General features: G+C 47.0%; 1 protein-coding gene across 7 annotated transcripts in view; it reads left to right on the top strand.

The window, feature by feature from the left end:
• Window positions 1–18,629, top strand: part of sbf1 (SET binding factor 1) — a 198,636-nt gene that overhangs the window by 80,915 nt on the left and 99,092 nt on the right. For all 7 annotated transcript variants that reach the window (XM_038811644.1, XM_038811641.1, XM_038811642.1 and 4 more), the window contains exons 2-4: window positions 9,176–9,261; window positions 11,221–11,358; window positions 11,987–12,112. In XM_038811644.1, coding sequence (XP_038667572.1) covers window positions 9,176–9,261; window positions 11,221–11,358; window positions 11,987–12,112 — 350 coding nt within the window. The remainder of the gene's footprint in view (window positions 1–9,175; window positions 9,262–11,220; window positions 11,359–11,986; window positions 12,113–18,629) is intronic.

The following is an 18,629-nucleotide window of genomic DNA, read 5'->3' as shown; positions in this document are numbered from 1 at the left end:
CATCGCAAGCTCAGGACTGGAACCACTTTCATAGATCTTTCCCAATCTTTGATACTGTGTGGAAATGTGGATAGATGCTCAAACTATTCCTGCTGCTGCCATGTGCCAAACTACTCTGCCTGCTGTGGACATTTCTAAGCAACAGAAGGCTGAATATCTGCAAGGCCAGCATTCCCAAGAGCATTCAACAATGGTATAATGGTCACGCACAAGGCAGGGTCCTGGGAGGTGACAATTCCATCACATCATTGCAAATTTATTGACACCAACGATATTGTTTTTAAAAAAAAAAAAAATTTCTATTAAGATTTTCACAAAATATAAACAACAAAACAATATTAACCAGACAACCATAGTAAAAACCAACCCCCCCCCCCCCAGCAACTACAAAAAAAAAGAAAACAACAAAACGGAAAGAGATAACACCCGCCACATCCAACAAACCCATGTACACAATTCTCCCTCCCACCGAACCAAACCCCCCCCCCGGTTGCTGCTGCTACCGGCCTATTTCACTACCGTTCTGCCAGGAAGGGGTGCCACCGCCTAAAGAACCCTTGCACCGACCCTCTCAGGGCGAATTTCACCCTCTCCAACTTAATGAACCCCGCCATGTCATTGATCCAGGCCTCCACGCTTGGGGGCCTCACATCCTTCCACTGAAGCAAAATCCTACGCCGGGCTACTAGGGACGCAAAGGCCAGAACACTGGCCTCTTTCGCCTCCTGCACTCCCGGCTCCGCTGCTAGACACCAATGATATTGTGTTGACAACTTGGGCAAAATCTTTTCAGGACACAAAAGCCATGGTAAGCTCAGACCTGCCAAAATGGCTGAATATTTCTGCAAGTGGAGACTGCAACCAAATCCAGCCAAGTCCATTGTCTGTGCATTCCACCATGAAACTCACAACGCCCTAAATGTCACCTCCAGTGGAGAAAAAGTGTGGCATGATCCCGACTCCCATTGATCTTGGAGTGACCATTGACCACCATCACCTCCGAAAAGGCCAAAACGTGAGTGAACATCATCAGCAAACTAGTTAGAACAAGCTGTGGTTTCAAACCACTGTCCTTCGTCAAGTTGGCAGACCAAACTCATTGACACACAAATTTACTCAGTAGAGAGTAAAATCTGTGGAACTCTTGAGATCAACTTCAGTTCAGTGGTTACTGATCTTGTCAAATATCGTCACTCCCTCCATTCAGCGGGACACAGCAATGTGCAGGGAAATAACTCCTATCAACAGCAACCTGGACCTCCCCATCCACAGAGACCTTCAAGACCCTTCAACTCCTCACTTGACTCTGAAACCCCCTCTGGACACGAACCGAGGAAACCTGGAGGAAGGCTTAGCTAGAAAATACCCTCCCAAATAACCACATTGTCTCCTATCCAACATTTCAACAAACAGGCTTCAATTTCTCCAGAGCACGTGGACAACCTTCAATAGAGTACAGGCTGGACATGGTCGATGTGGCTACCTGATGTACAAGTGGCACATCAAAATCTCGCTTAGCTGCGATTGCAGAAATCTTGACCAAACCATGGAGCACATAATTAGATCTTGCCCCTGACTCAAGTTGTGACATCCTGGAGTTATGCTTGCTCTCCAGTAGGGCATTCGACTGGTTGGGAACTTGACTTTAAAACTGACAACAGCTTCTGCTCCTAAAAGCCATACCAACCCTTTTATCTGGGTGTCCCAAACACAACCTGGCAAGAGAAAAAAAGATTAACACAACCAAAGTCCAAACTCATTTTGGTCCCAGTCCTTCAGCTTTCACGAACGCCTCCGCCGTCTCAAAATAGTAGTCTTTGGAGTTATGTGTGACCCTTGGCTTCGCTGGGTAGACTACCCCAAATCTCTCATTGCTTTTATACAATGCCGCCTTCACCCGGCTAAAGGCCGCTCACCTTCTCGCTAGCTCTTCCGTGAAATCCTGGTACATATAAATACCCCCCCACTTTGTGACCTATTCTCCAAGTCCTTCAGTTTGGCTCTCAGCACTTTGTTACTTTCCACCATCTTCCGCAGTTCCTTGCCCATCGAGTGAACTGGTCACTGTGCTGCGACAATGCCTCTTCAACGCCTCAACTTGCTCCTGCACCCACATTGATGTCTTTGCAAGAGCCTCCTTCATTAGGGCAAAAAATCTCATCAACCCACTCCTTGAGCGAGGTCATCATCTTCTTGCGATGCCTGTCAAGCTCCCTGCCATCCCCTCGGCCAGCTTATCCACCGTAATGGGCGTGGCCCACTCGGCGCATCTGCTCCTGTCATATTTCCTCCCGCTGAACTCCCCATCAAACTTGCCTGCAGACTTTCCCTCACCCCCCTTTTCCCGGATTCTTTCTCTGGGTTTTCGACATCCTTTGGTTGCCTCCAACTTTCCTGCAAATAATCATCCAAACTTTTTCCCAAAAACTGCGTCCAAAGGGCCAAAAAACAGCTGTAGCAGGAGCCACCCAATGGGCAACCTCCACCCACATGTCGCCACCGGAAGTCGATCTGGGTTGCAGTTAGCAGGCCTATTTCTTGAAGTTCCTTGGAATCGCTTTCCAATTCTTGTGCTCCAGTGATGATTGCACAGCAGTGTCATCTAATTCCTACAGTGCAGAAGGAGGCCATTTGGCCCATTGAGTCTACACTGACCCTCTGAAAGAGCACTCTACCTAGGCCCACCCCCCTGCAATCCCATAACCCCACCTAGCATTTGCGCACTAAGGGACAATTTAGCATGGTCAGTCAACCTAACCTGCCCATATTCCGGAGAATTGTGGTGCAAATTGGATCTTATTTCTGTATGTAACCAGAGTTGGATTGTAAAACAAAAATATTTAGCCAAATGATTGTTTGCATCATGAGTTTGGGCAGAGTGGGGGGGGGGTTTTGCAGATTCAGCACTTCTTGTTCAAAAACGAAAATCTGTCAAAGAGGTGCCCATTCAGGGCTACGTTCCAATGTCAATGGGGACCCATTGTTTAGGGGGCGGTTCCCGTATCAGAAACTCTGTTGCGGACTGCAGAAATATGACTCTAGTTCCCAGGATCCCATATTCTGGAGAATTGTGGTGCAAATGGGAAAATTTCCACCTCTGTTTCGGGAGTGGTCTCATGGATTGGTGACAAGGTTTCCTGAGTAGCTGTCAGGCTACATTTAGCTTGTGCCTAACTGTCACAATCCAGCCCTGAAATTGACATTACTGAGTAGCAGATGAGGGCAGAAGCCGAGCACTTCATTGATTCTAGCTTAGGGCTAAAATTGATAAAATAGCCAAGAAATGTGGTTAGCACTGGGACTACGGCGCTGAGGACCTGGATTCGAATCACGGCCCTGGATTACTGTCCGTGTGGAGTTTGCACATTCTCACCGTGTCTACATGGGTTTCACCCCCACAACCCAAAGATGGGCTGGTTAGGTGGATTGGCCATGCTAAACTGCCCCTTAATTGGATAAAACAAATAATTGGGTATTCTAAATCTATTTTAAAAAAGCCAAGTAATTATTGATAAACATCATTGTAAACAGACCATAGATTTCCCATTCTTGTTACCTCGGAGGATTAACATCAGTAAAAATGGTTAGTTACACACTACTGGAGTTACTGAGTGACAATGCGAGAGAGTGGGATTAATCTTGATATATTCTGAGAAATAGGATGCTGGGAATAGGACAGGCAGATGGGCAAAGGGGGTGGGTCGCATTGTTAGTAAGGAATAAAGTTAAATCGATAGCAAGATGTGATATAGGATTAGAAGGCATAGAATCTGTGTGGGTAGAGTTGAGGAATCGCAAAGGTAAAAAGATCCTGATGGGAGTTATGTACAGGCCCCCTAGCAGTAGTCAGGATGTGGAACAGAAAATAAATCAGGAGATTGAAAAGGCAAATAAGAAAGGCAATATTGCAATAATCATGGGGGATTTCAATATGCAGATGGATTGGGAAAATCGGGTTGATAGTGAATTCCAAGAAAAGGAATTAGTGGAATGTCTGAGAGATGTCTTTTTTGGAGTAGCTTGTTGCAGAGCCTACTAGGGAACAGGCTGGTGATGTGTAATGAGGCAGACTTGATGAGGGAACTTAAGGTGAAGGAGCCCTGAGGGAGCAGTGGCCACAATATGATAGAATTTACCTTGCAGCTGGGATCAGATGTAAAGGTATTACAATTAAATAGAGGTAACTACTGTCATATGAGAGTACCTTGAAGAAATGGGTGTTTATAAATGGGTGTGTATATAAATATCTGTAGTGAGAGTACCTTTACGAAATGGGTGTTTATTACTGCAGTGATGCCAGAGAGGGGGTGGAGCTGTCGTCAGCTTTTTATTTTGTTTTAGGCTGTTTGCTGCAGGATGTGTTTTCATTTCATTTTCAGTGTTGGAGCTGAAGCCAGACAGAGCAGGTGTATTGTTGATCTCTCTGCCATGAAAAGACGATCTCTTGATCATTTGGTGAATTCAGAATTATAAATATTTTCAGTCATAACTTTAACCTGATGTGCTTCTGTTAAAGGTTATGTTTTTTGTAAGTCTTCTGGATGTTAAAAGGACAGCGTAAGCATTACTTAATGTTGTACTCTTTGGGGGTTGTATTTTAATTAATGGTTGCTAAGATGTTCACTTTGTTTTAAAAGGGTTAACTTGAGTTCATAGAATAAACATTGTTCTGCTTTAAAAAATACTTTTCCATTTCTGCTATACCACACCTGTAGAGTGGGCTGTGTGCTCCCCATACCACAATCTATTAAAAGTTGTGGGTCAGGTAAACTCCATGATACACTTTGGGGTTCTCTAAACCTTGGCCCATAACACTACAAATACATGAGAGCGGAGCTGGCCAGAGTTGATTGGAAGGGGAGCCTAGCAGGGAAGACAGCAGTGGCAGGGATTTTGGGGGTTATTCGGGAGGCGCAAAAGAAATTCATCCCAAGGAGGAGGAAACATGTTAAGGGGAGGCCAAGGCATCCATGGCTGATGAGGGAAGTCAAGGACAGCAGAAAAGCAAAGTAAAAAGCATACAAAGTGGTGAAGATTAGTGGGAAGCCAAAGGATTGGGAAACCTTTAAAAGTGAGCAGGACAACTAAAAAAGCAATAAGGGGGAGAAGATGAAATATGTGTAAGCTAGCTAGTAATATAAAAGAAGGGAGGAAGTTTTTTTCAATAAATTAAAAGTAAGAGAGAGGAAAGAATAGGCAATTAACCACTAGCAAATGAGGCTTGAGTAGTAGTAATAGGAATCAAAGAAATGGCAGAGGAACTGAATAGTTTCTTTGCATCAGTCTTTACGGTGGAAGACACCAGTGGGATACCAGAGCTCCAGAACAATCAGCAGGCAGGGGTGGGTGTAGTGACCATCACTAAGGAGAAGCTTCTGGGGAAACCAGTGATCGTGATTTATTTAGATTTCCAGAAAGCCTTTGACAAGATGCCACATAGGAGACTGTTTAAAGGTAAGGCACTGTCATAGATAGAGGATTAGCTGACTGGCAGAAGGCAGAGAGTGGGGATAAAGGGGTTTTTTTCAGGATGGTATCCAGTGACTAGTGGTGTGCCTCAGGTCGGTGCTGGGACCACAACTTTTCACAATATAAATTAACGATCTGGAAGAAGGAACTGAAGGCACTGTTGCTACATTTGCAGATGGAACAAAGGTATACAGAGGGACAGGTAGTATTGTGGAAACAGGGGGGATGTTGAAGAACTTGGACAGGCTTGGAGAGTAGGCAAAGAAGTGGCAGATGGAATACAGTGTGAAAAAGTGAGGTTACGAAGTTTGGAAGGAGGAATGGCGGCATAGACTATTTTCTAAATGGTGAAATGCTTAGGAAGTCAAGCACAAAGGGACTTAGGAGTCCTTGTTCAAGATTCTCTTGAGGTTAACGTGCAGGTTCAGTTGGCAGTTAGGAAGACAAATGCAATGTTAGCATTCATGTCAAGAGGGCTAAAATACAAGAGCAGGGATGCACTTCTGAGGCTGTGTAAAGCTCTGATCAGACCCCATTTGGAGTATTGTGAGCAGTTTTGGGCCCCATATCTAAGGAAGGATGCTGGCCTTGGAATGGGAGCAAGGAGGTTCACAAGAATGATTCCTGGAATGAAGAGCTTATCATATGAGGAGCGGTTGAGGACTCTGGGTCTGTACTCATTGGAGTTTAGAAGGTTGAGGCTGAAGGCTGTGAAGGCCAAGACACTGAGTGTTTTTAAGACAGAGATAGATAGTTTCTTGATTAATAAGGGGATCAGGCGTTCTGGGGAAAGGCAGGAGTATGGGAATGAGAAAAATATCAGCCATGATTGAATGGCGGAGCAGACTCAATGGGCCGAGTGGCCTACTTTTGCTCCTATGTCTTATGGCAAGGGATTATTGAGCGAGAGCATGAGGGAGCTAGATTGGCATCAGTCATGATACAACCATCAGTGCTGGGAGGAGTGGTTAGTTCAAACTCATTGAATTTTGAGTGTAAGAGCTTCCCTATCTAACTAATGTCTACCATCTATTCCTCTAAAATTATTTTTCTGCAAGTGGTGCATTTGCTCAAATCTGATGGGCTTGTTGGGGTTATGCATGAATTTATTCTGAGAGAGGCAGTGTTCTTATCCTCTAGGCCAGATGCCAAAAAAACGCTGAGCAGAAATATCTTGTTGCACTGAACTCTGGGCTGAGAGCCTCCTGTTGCAGTTACAGCTATACAGACATCCCCTGTCCCTTGCTGTTCTGCTCTTGGTGCTGGCTATTGCAGACTGGTACCTCTTGTTTCAAGAACGAAAGCACATTAAACCCGTGCTCAATGTCTCACTTTATTTCTGAGTGTCTCAGATAGGCAATTGATTTTAGTCTCTCTTAACTTGGTGATAGTGCCTTTGTGATGTCTTTAACTCCAATTTTGTGAGCTGAAACATTGATAGCCATTGCAGACGCTGAGGACTGGACACAGGGTTAGGAAGCTGTAATTCCGATCAGTAGATTCTAAGGAATGTAAATGGAATGATCAGAATTTGAACAGATTGTTGAGACAGTTCATAATGGAGACCAGAATCAGCTTCTGATTCTAGCATGTTCCTTCCCTCTAGTCTGTGCTGCATGGAAATCTCAGAATCCCTACAGTGCTTAAGGAGGCCATTCGGCCCATCAAGTTTGCACCGACCCTTCAAAGGAGCACTCCACCCATGTCCACCCGCCCCACTCCGCCCTATCCCTGCAACCCCATAACTCTAACCTGCACAACTAAGGGGGGGGTGGGGGGGGGGGGGGGGGGGGGAGATTTATCATGGCCAATCCACACACCCTGTACATCTTTGGACTGTGGGAGGAAACTGGAGCACCCAGAGGGAACCCACGCAGACACGGGGAGAACGTGCAGACTCTGCACAGACAGTGACCCAAGGCTGGAATTGAACCAAGGCTCCTGGCGCTGTGAGGCAGCAGTGCTAACTACTGTGCCACCGAAATAGAATCACTGCCAAAGGTTCTGTAATTCCTAATGCAGCCTTTCAAATTTTTAATTTGCCGTTAGGATGTGGAGTACATTGGCTAGTGGTTAATTGTCCTTGTGGCATTGTGCAAACTTTTTTGTATCAGACTGGGCACTTGTGCCAGGTTACTTGACTGAAGAATATTAGTAAACCAGTTGGCTTTTCAGGGCAATCCGGCAATTTCACAATTATTTATCACATCGCCAGGTTTAATGATCCAAATAGTGCGATTTAAAATTATGACCTCTAATTCTGCCAGTCCTTTGGGATAGTCACCACCAACTGAGGCATCAGATGTTTCTTCTGCAGCAAGGTGTCCTGGCATTTGATTTTGAACTTGGCGGCGTGGTATGTTTACTCCTTTATCCAGATACTCGTTTTCCTCATTTGGGAATTAGTCAATTACTCCACTCCTGAGGAATATAAAATTAAAACTGATTCTCCCGTGCCATCTGATGCAATAAGCCATCCAAATGTACCAAGCCCTTGAATAGTTGATTGACAGTAGCCGAAAACTCTCCGATCTTTGGCCATAAGCTCGCTGAACCATCTGGGAAATGTATTTTTCTGTCATATCCACCTACCTGTCGATCTTGGTTTGGATTGATTTGGCAGTATTTCTGCGCTGTCTAGAATGCTGGTACTTTAGTCCTGTTCGTCGATCTTTCCTGTCTTCCACACTATCATCCACCTTTTGTTCTTGTTCCAGCAACCCCTTCTTCAAAACCTATTTATAAACTCTGGCGATTCACATTTCTGATAAAAGGACATCAACCTGAAAAGTTAACTCTGTTTTTGTAGATGCTGCCTGATCTGCTGAGTATTTCCTCACATTTTCTCTCTTTAATTTGACTCGATGTACAACTGTGCTTGTGACTGCCTGGAGCAAACCTGAGGAGCATGTTGAGCAGGAGTGGTATGTGCCGATAGAAATTCTGGCAAATTTACCTGAACAGGGGATGCAAATTGATCTCGTCCCCAGGCTGCTCCCTCCTTAAACTATGCAGGAAGTATCTTCGGAAAACTCCTATTTCCTTAACTTTGTTAGTATTCGAGCATGGAGAAGGGAAATAGAATTCATAATAGACTATTTTGGATGTTGTCCTGCAGACTGAACATATGCTTAATGTAAAATATGGATTAGAAACTCCGTTGCAGGTAAGACTTTAGTGGTTCTGAACAGATTAATTTGTACAGTTACTGATTTTGAATTTAGAAGAGATTCATGCAAGATGTTCTACTTTGCTGGTAATATCATTACTTGTTATTGTAAGATCTTGCAGGCATTGAGTTTACTGGCAGGGTTTATGTTATACTCTAATCTGTGGGGGAAGAGCCACTTGTGGTGTTGCTGCAGGTAAATTCCTGCTGTGCGCCATCTTTCATGACAAGCTGGTCTAAAATGCTCTAGTTGATGAGTGTTTTAAGGCGGAAACGACATCTGTCCAAAAGTAAGCCTTGGTGATTCAAAGGAATGCTGTCAAGGAAAATGTTTACAGGCTCAGAGTGTGCTGGGATCAAACATATGAAAGCATATTTATTAACATGGATCCCCCCCCCAGCAAAGGTGGCTCGTCACTATATAACCCAGAAGGTATTTTAATCTGATTTAGTGTTGTGTACTGTTTAATTTTAATCTGGTTTAGTGTGATATATTGTGGGCTTTATTTTAACCTTGAATTTTTGTTTCTTTCACAGGAAGTGGTGATGGTCAGGGCCGGATTATTCAGCGCTTCCCTGAAAAAGAATGGGAAGACAACCCCTTTCCACAGGGGATTCAATTGGTTAGTCAAAGCAAACCATTTAAAATTACTGTTTTGGGTGGCACAGTGGTGCAGTGGTTAGTATTGCTGTCTCACAGTACCAGGGACCCAGGTTGTCTTTTGGCCTGGGGGGTAACTGTCTGTGTGAAGTTTGCATATTGTCCTCATATCTGCGTGGGTTTCGTTCTGGTGCTCTGGTTTCCTCTTGCAGTCCAAAGATGTGCAGGTTAGGTGGATTGGCCATGTTAAATTGCCCCTTTAGTGTCCAAAAGGTTAGATGGTATCACTGGTATTACGGGGATAGCATACGTAAACACTAGTACTCAATTTCCCATTAAACACAAGAAAAGAAACGTACAGATCTCAATCTATTTTACTGTGGGAAAATTCTGGAATCAACATCAGATAGATCAGAAGGCAACTCCTCTCTCCAAGGTTCAATCTAAAAAAGCTGCCTCTCTCCACAGCTTTCTCCAAAAGCTCTCTGCTTCTCTGAAGTATTTCAAAATGTTTCTCTGCCTTCCTTGGTCCCACCCAACAATGACATCATCTCCCCAGATTGTAAAACAAATGATCTCTGTAGGCTGCAGTGCATTTGAATTTCCCAGTCAAACCATAATCCATTAGCCTAGACTGAAAAACTCCTTTGTCAATTTCACCATCTGGCTGCTAAAAACACCCAGGCCCTGCAAGACAGAATTCTTTTTTAAAAGCATGACCATTGCAGTCAAACCCCTGGGTTTTAACCCCAGGCTTTTAACCCTTGAATTGCCTAATACTTAGAACCCAATATTCTTAAAGTCTTCCAGTCGTCACAGGATAAAGAAACTGTGCACAAGCCCCAAATTCAATATTTAGCAGGGCCAAAACCATCAGCCAGATCACCTTCGTCACAAGCAGACACGTCGGTCAGTGTGCACCATATCATCAGGGTGGGAAACCCCTCAAAGGCAACTGCGCAGGAGTTTCCGACGAACATTGAGAATTTTATGGTGGTATTTTAAAAAACAGCAGAGATTTGCTCTTGCAGAAACCCAGCATGGACACAGATGGCAAATGGCCTCCACCTGTTCTGTAACCGCTCTGAGTTTCTCCCAGTGTCCTCGACAATATTGCTCTCTCGGCCAACCCCATTGGAAATAGAATGTGTTTGACTGCAAAGCTGTGGCAGTTCTGGGAGTTCCATTATAAGAAGGATATTTTATCTCTGAAAGGCTTTAAAAAAGTACTTCCTTAACTGTGGGCATATGTTTAAGTTTGTAGGCTGTTACTTGTGGGGTGTTGCAAGGATTAATGCGGAGACATCCGCTGTTTACAGCTTATATCAATGATCTAGATGATGGGACCAAGCATTGCTACCTCTGCTGTGAGCCAACCAGCAATTACATTCTTATGCAGGCCATGCACAAATTGCCTCTTTATTCCTTATGTTCTTAAGGTCTTTTTTGCCTGCTCCCCCTCCACTCCTTTCTCTCTTTACATCTGCTTTCCCTACACCCCCATCTCATTATGTCTTGCCCATTCCCTATCTCTCACTCTAATATATATCTACATCTCTCTCTCTCTCTCTACATCTCTCTCTCTCTCTCTACATCTCTCTCTCTCTCTTTCTACATCTCTCTCTGTACATCTCTCTCTCTGAACATCTCTCTCTCTCTACATCTCTCTCTCTCTACATCTCTCTCTCTCTCCTTCTCTTCCCTCTCCCATCCACACCCCTCTGCACTCTTCTCTTATTGAGAATACAATTCTGATTTTGTTTTTCACTCGGTTTTGGTCACTTAGATAAGGCAACTTCATTTGGTCCAGCCCTTGTACTTCCAGGCAGGTGAATATCTGTGTTTCCAGAAGGTTGAGTATCAGGGTTTCCAGATTGGTAAATATTTTATCGTTGGGGTGATGCTGGGTATAACTTGTTTTTGCATTTTCGCCGTCTGAATTCTCACTCATTGTCTCTCTTTCTCTCACTCTTCCTTGCAGTTCTGTCAGCCGAGTGGATGGCATTTGGTTCTTGAAAGGAAATCTCCAAACTTCTTTGTGGCAGTTTTAACGGATATCAACTCAGAGAGGCATTACTGTGCATGCTTCACGTTTTGGGAAGCAGTTGAGAGTTTGCAGGTAAAAATACAAAATAATGGGTACAAAATAATAACCATTATCTATTTAGTGTGTTTACTGTTCTCACCCCTTGATCATTGTTGTCCCTTCACCCAAGTGCTGATTGTTGCAAGTGTTTGATTGAGAGTTTGAATCCAGCAGTAAACTTCTCAAGTTGGCATTCTTTTTTGAGCAAAGACAGTGCAAATTAGTCATTCAACTTGAAGGCTGTTTTACCAGCGTCCCGATAAAGTTTCAAAATCAAAATTCCAAGCACATTTTCTTCCTTTTGTTGCTACCCTCCCACCTCCAAACAGCGTAGCAATTATAACATCTCTTTTGCCACCCTGCACGACGAGGTGGAGCCTGTGACTTTCTAATCCATATGGATAAATTCATGACGGATTTTACAGTCCGGGTGCTGATTTGCTTTACACTTCATCCGTGTCTATTTCAACCTCATCCATTTAGATTAGATTTTGGCCTGTAACTCACTCTTGGGTAGCCATTATTCTATAAGTAAACCCCCTTAACCCTGCGATTAAATTTCAGCCTGCAACACGCTACCATGTATCTGTTCTGTAGAAGATCTGGCTGTTGTATTATACTGTATTTTGTGCTAATCTCTGCTTGATCTGTTTTCCTGCAGCCCCTGAAGAACCATAAAAATGATATCGATGATGAAGAGGATTCAAAATTTGTCCAGGCCCCACAGTTATTTGCCCCAAAGAGTCTGGTTCTGGTTTCTCAGTTGGATCACACCGAGGTGTTCAGGGTAAGAGCCTAGTGGAAGAGGAAGAGTCTTGCATTTTTATCACACATTATGAAAACTCTCTGAAACAATTTAATTATGTCAAGTGCAATGCATTATTTTCGGATGGAGTAAGCATCATGTAAACATGGTAGTCTTTTTGTGCAGTGGAAAATGCCATCAACAGCAGAATGATAAATGACTGGTTGATCTGTTCTTCTTGCGACTATAAACAACACATAATCAGCACTGCACCTTTAATTTTGAAGAGATCTCAGGGCCCTTCACAGAAGTATAATCATATCTAATTTAACACTGAACCAAGAAATTATACTTGGAGGTATGACTTAAAAGCTAGGTCAATGAGGTTGGTATGAAGGATAGCTTTCAAAGAGGAGAGAGGTGAGGAGGCAGAGTGTAGGTGGAAATTCCAGAGCTTTGGACCTAGGTGGCTGAAGACATGGTCACCTATGGGACAAAGTGAATTGGGGTGGTAAAAATAGACCAGAATTGAAAGAAATGCAGAATTAATGGAGGTTTGCAGGAGAAAGTTAGAGAGATGGGGTGCTGAGATAGTAATGGCATTTAACCACAATGTGAATTTTAAATTCACTGTGTTGCCAGCAAGCACAGGGGTGACCGGTCAACCAAACTTAGTGCAAGTTATGATACAAACAGCAGACTTTCAGATGACATCCACGTTTGCAGAAGGTGGAAAGTGAGAGACCAACCAGGAGATCATCTGAATTGTGATGTAGCAGTCATTGAGGATTTCAGCAGGTGATGAGCTATAATTGGGATGGAGTTGAGCCCAACCCCTATTTTCTCACATGGCCCTGCATTTCTCATTCTGGTGTGTGGCAATGGATGTTTCTGTTGGGCTGTTTGAGTGATGTTACCTGTGACTTTGCCTATTAACAGCCTCTGGTGTTCACTCTGTATGTGTTCAGTCCTGGGGCAGGGAGGGATGAGGACAAGCCCACCAGGCTTATTACTGAATGTTATAAAGAAGCTGTTACAGGTGACTGCCCTCCCTTTAGCTGTGGGCTTGTGTGGAGGCAACAGTTGGCTCTTTCATTGATGGCGGGCAACTTATTCAGTGGTTTCTTGTTGGATGAAAACGGAAGCATGGATACATCATTTACTTTTTAAAAATATTTGTATTCAAAATTTTTACATCATAAATAACGGAAAAGAAACGTAGAACCCCCACCCCTGTACAGAAAAGTGAAACAGCGAAAATAAATAAACCAATGAACGATAACCGATGAATAATAACAATAAACAATAATAAATCTCCAACCAAACATAAACAAACCCCCCCCCCCCCCCCCCCCCCCTTCTTCTCCCCCAGGGTTGCTGCTGCTGCTGACCATCTCCTAACGCTCCACCAAGAAGTCTAGGAACGGCTGTCACCGCCTGAAGAACCCCTGCACAAATCCCCTTAAGGCAAATTTCGCCCTCTCCAATTTAATAACGACATGCCATGTCGTTAATCCAGGATTCCACGCTTGGGGGTCTCGCATCCTTCTACTGAAGCAGAATCCGTCGCCGGGCTACCAGGAACCCAAATTTCTCCTCCAGTTCCCTAAGGCTCGTGAATTTCCCGTCGATGAACAGGTCCCCAATCCTCCTAATACCTGCCCTGTACCAGCTCCGGAATCCCCCAATCCATTTTTCCCGTGACAAACCGATGGTTCTCTCGTATCGGGGACCCCACCGAAGCCCCTACCTCCCCCCTGGGATGTCTCCATTGCCCCCAGATTTCCAGGGTCGCTGCCACCACCGGTCTTGTAGTGTACCTCATCGGAGGGAGCGGCAGCGGTGCCGTCACCAGCGCCCCCAGGCTCGTGCCCACACAGGATGCCATCTCCAACCTCTTCCAAGCTGCCCTCTCCCCCTCCATTACCCACTTGCATACCATCGCCACGTTGGCAGCCCAGTAATACCAGCAGAGGTTAGGCAACGCCAAACCCCCCGGCCCTTCTCACCCTCGGGTCGTCTTATCCCACACGAACCCCATAATATTCCTGTTAACCTGCTTAAAAAAGGCCTTGGGGATCAGGATGGGGAGGCACTGAAACAAAAACAGAAGCCTCGGGAGTACCGTCATTTTAACGGACTGTACCCCATCCGCCAGGGAAAGCGGCAGCATGTCCCACCTTTTGAACTCCTCCTCCATTTGCTCCACCAGCCTCGTCAAGTTGAGCTTATGCAGGGCCCCCCAGCTTCGAGCCACCTGCACCCCCAGGTATCTAAAACTCCTCTCTGCCCTTTTTAGCGGAAGCTTGGCCAGTGGCTCAATCGGCAACGCAAAGAGTAGGGTTCCCCGGTATAGCCGGAAATATTCTGACCTCCTCCTGTTCGTGGCCACACACGCCACCGGGGCCTTGTACAGCAGCCTCACCCAGCTGACGAACCCCTCCTCAAACCCAAACCTCCTCAACACCTCCTACAGGTATCCCCACTCCATCCTATCGAAGGCCTTCTCCGCGTCCATAGCTACCACTACCTCCGCCTCCCCCTCCACTGCCGGCATCATAATTACATTTAGGAGACTGCGTACATTGGTATTCATCTGCCTCCCTTTCACAAAACCTGTCTGATCCTCGTATATAATCCCCGGGACAGAGTCCTCGATCCTCGTGGCCAATATCTTTGCCAGCAGTTTTGCATCTACATTGAGAAGTGAAATCGGCCTATACGACCCGCACTGCAAAGGATCCTTGTCCCGCTTCAAGATCAGGGAGATCAGCGCCCTAGACATCGTCAGGGGTAGGGCGCCCCTTCCCTTGCCTCATTGAAAGTCCTAACCAGTAGCGGGCCCAGCAGCAGCCCCCCCCCCCCCCGCGTGGGGCCCCATCCCCAATTCCAGCCACTAACGCCCCACAGGCCTTTACCTGTCCAGCCCCCTGCAAGCCTGCCCGACAGACAAAGAAGACACAGTGATCAACCCAACCACAACATCCCCCACAACAAATCCCCCCTCCCCCCCCGTCCCCCCGTCCCCCCTCGTCTACGCCTCTTCTGGCGTCTCGAAGTAGTAATGACGATCTCTATAGGTGACCGGCTGCAACATGCCAAACTTCACCCCTCTCCGGTGCAGCACTGCCTTAGCCCGGTTGTACCCGGCCCTCTTTTTTTTTTTTAATAAACAATTTTATTGAGGTAGTTTTTGGCTTTGTAAACAGTTACAGACATCAACAGAAAGAAAGCAAAAAAGGCAAAAATCCACGTATATTCAATACTCCAATCGTAACATACTGCACAAGCCCGCTCCTCTCCCACCGGTACTACCCGCCATTTTATCCCTCCTACTCTATTCCACTCTACCCCCCCCGCTGACGCTCACTCTCCCGCAAAGAAGTCAATAAATGGTTGCCACCTCCGGACGAACCCCTGTACAGATCCCTTCAAGGCGAACCTAATTTTTTCCATACGCAGGAAACTCGACATGTCCGCAAGCCACACCTCAGTCTTCGGGGGCTTTGAGTCCCTCCACGCCAATAGTATTCGTCGCCAGGCTATCAGGGAAGCAAAGGCCAAAACATCGGCCTCTTTCTCCCCCTGGACTCCCGGGTCCTCCGAAACCCCAAAACTTGCCACCCCTGGACCCATCGCTACCCTTGTTTTTAGCACCCGGGACATGACGCCTGCAAATCCCTCCCAGTACCCCCTAAGCTTAGGGCATGCCCAAAACATGTGAACGTGGTTCGTTAGTCCTCCCGCGCACCTAGCGCATTTGTCCTCTATCCCAAAGAAGTTGCTCATCCGAGCCACCGTCATGTGGGCCCGGTGAACGACCTTAAATTGAATCAGCCCGAGCCTGACACATGTCGCAGTCGAATTTACCCTACTCAGGGCCTCTGCCCACAGCCCGTCCTCCATTTCCCCGCCTAGCTCCTCCTCCCATTTAAGTTTCAGTTCCTCCGTCTGGGACCCTTCCTCCCTCATGAGGACCTTATAAATATCAGAGACTCTACCCTCCCCTTCTTCCCCCCTAGAGACTATTCTGTCTTGGATCCCCATTGGCGGGAGGCGTGGGAAAGATGGGACCTGTCTACGAACAAAGTCCCGCAACTGTAGGTACCTAAAATCATTTCCACTTACCCAAATTTCTCCTCCAAGCTCCTCAAACTCGCAAAGCTCCCTTCCAGGAACATATCGCCCACCCTTCCCACCCCCGCCTGCTGCCATGCTCGAAACCCCCCCATCCATACTCCCGGGGGCAAACCGATGGTTGTCGCAGATTGGCGCCCAAACTGACGCCCCCGTCTCCCCTACATGCCCCCTCCACTGGCCCCATATCCGCAGGGTCGCACCACTACCGGGCTGGTGGAGTACCTGGCCGGCAGCAGCGGTAGAGGAGCCGTGACCAGGGCTGCCAAGCTGGAGCCCCTGCACGAAGCCGCCTCCACCCACTTCCAGATAGACCCCGTACCCACCATCCATTTCCTTATCATAGCGATGTTGGCTGCCCAGTAATAATTAATCAGACTCGGCAAAGCCAGCCCTCCCTCGCTGCGGTTCCTCTCCAACATCGCCTTCTTCACCCGGGGATTTTCCCGCTCAGACAAAGCTCATGATCATCCTGTTAACTCTTTCGAAGAAGGACTGTGGGACAAAGATCGGGAGGCACTGAAAAACAAACAGAAATCTAGGGAGGATTGTCATCTTTACAGTCTGCACCCTCCCTGCCAGCGACAGCGGGAGTGCATCCCATCTACGAAACTCTCCCTTCATTTGCTCCACCACCCTGGCCAAATTTAACTTGTGCAGCTTGCCCCAGTCTCGTGCCACCTGGATTCCCAAATACCGAAAATTTTCCTCAACCAGCCAAAACGGTAGCCCTCTCAATCTGTTAGGTTATGTGGATTGGCCATGCTAAATTGCCCGTAGTGTCCTAAAAAGTAAGGTTAAGGGGGGGTTGTTTGGGTTACAGGTATAGGGTGGATACGTGGGTTTGAGTAGGGTGATCATGGCTCGGCACAACATTGAGGGCCGAAGGGCCTGTTCTGTGCTGTACTGTTCTATGTTCTATGTTCTCCTTGCCCCTTGCCTGTACCACAAACATTTCACTCTTGGCCGTATTTAATTTGTATCCTGAAAACTGGCCGAACTTCCTCAACATTCCCAGTATACTTCCCATCCCGGCCACTGGGTCCGACATGTACAGGAGCAGGTCGTCTGCGTAAAGAGAGACCCTATGTTCTACCCCACCCCTCACCATCCCCTTTCATCCCTCTGCGGCTCTCAGCGCAATCGCCAGCGGCTCTATGGCCAGCGCAAACAGCAGCGGGGAGAGCGAGCAGCCCTGTCTGGTCCCTCGGTACAGCCTAAAGTACTCCGACACTTCTCTGTTAGTCCTGACGCTGGCCTTTGGGGCCTGATACAATAATTTGATCCAATCCACCAGTCCCTCCCCGAACCCAAACCGTCCGAGCACCTTCCGTAGATAGTCCCACTCCACCCGGTCAAAGGCCTTCTCGGCGTCCATCGCCACCACTACCTCCACCTCCCTGCCCGCCGGGGCATCATTATCACATTAAGTAATCTTCTCAGGTTGGCCGCCAGCTGTCTACCTTTCACGAACCCTGTTTGATCCTCCCAATCACCTCTGGTACGCAGTCCTCCATTTTAACCACCAGTACCGTTGCCAGGAGCTTGGCGCCTACATTAATCAGGGAGATTGGCCTGTAGGACCCGCACGCCTCCGGGTCTTTACCCCGCTTCAATATCAGTGATATAGTGGCTTGCGACATTGTCGGTGGCAGGGTCCCTTGCCTCGTTGAAAACCCTCGCCAAGACCGGGCCCACCAGCTGAGAAAACTTCATATAGAACTCTACTGGGTATCCATCCGGCCCCGGGGACTTCCCCGACTGCATAGCCTTAAGGCCCCCCAATACCTCCTCCACTCTAATCGGGGCCCCCAGCTCATCCACTCGCCCCCCACCTACTGTTGGGAATGTTAACCCGTCCAGAAACCATTTCATCTCCTCCGCTTCTTCCGGCGGCTCCGAAGTATACAGCTTGCGATAGAAGTCCCGGAATACCCTATTCAATCCTGCCGGGTCCTCAACTTTGCGCAGCTCCCCATCCATCACTCTACTTATTTCCCTGGCCGCCTCCCTCTTCCTGAGTTGCTGCGCTAACAGTCTGCTAGCCTTTTCCCCATGCTCGTACACCACGCCCCTCGCCTTCCTAAGCTGTTCCACAGCCCTACTCGTGGGAAGTGCCCCCAGTTCTGCCTGTAGTCTCTGCCTTTCCCGGAGTAAAACCTCCCCCAGGGACTCCGCGTGCTCTTCATCTATCCGACCCATTTCCCTAACCAATCTATCCATCTGCCCTGTCTGCCTTGGCTCTGTGGGCCCCAATTGAAATCAGCTTCCCCCGCACTACTGCCTTTAGCGCCTCCCACAGGGTCGCCGCTGAGACCTCCCCCGTGTCATTCACCTGCAGGTAATTTCGCATACACCTCCGAAGCCTCTCACAGATCCCCTCCTCCGACAGCAGTCCCACGTCTAGCCTCCATTGCGGGCG

The sequence above is a fragment of the Scyliorhinus canicula genome, chromosome 11 (genome assembly GCF_902713615.1).
Source record: "Scyliorhinus canicula chromosome 11, sScyCan1.1, whole genome shotgun sequence".
Taxonomy (NCBI): domain Eukaryota; kingdom Metazoa; phylum Chordata; class Chondrichthyes; order Carcharhiniformes; family Scyliorhinidae; genus Scyliorhinus; species Scyliorhinus canicula.
The sequence above is the reverse complement of the archived record's forward strand: the minus strand, read 5'-3'. Positions and strand labels throughout refer to the sequence as shown.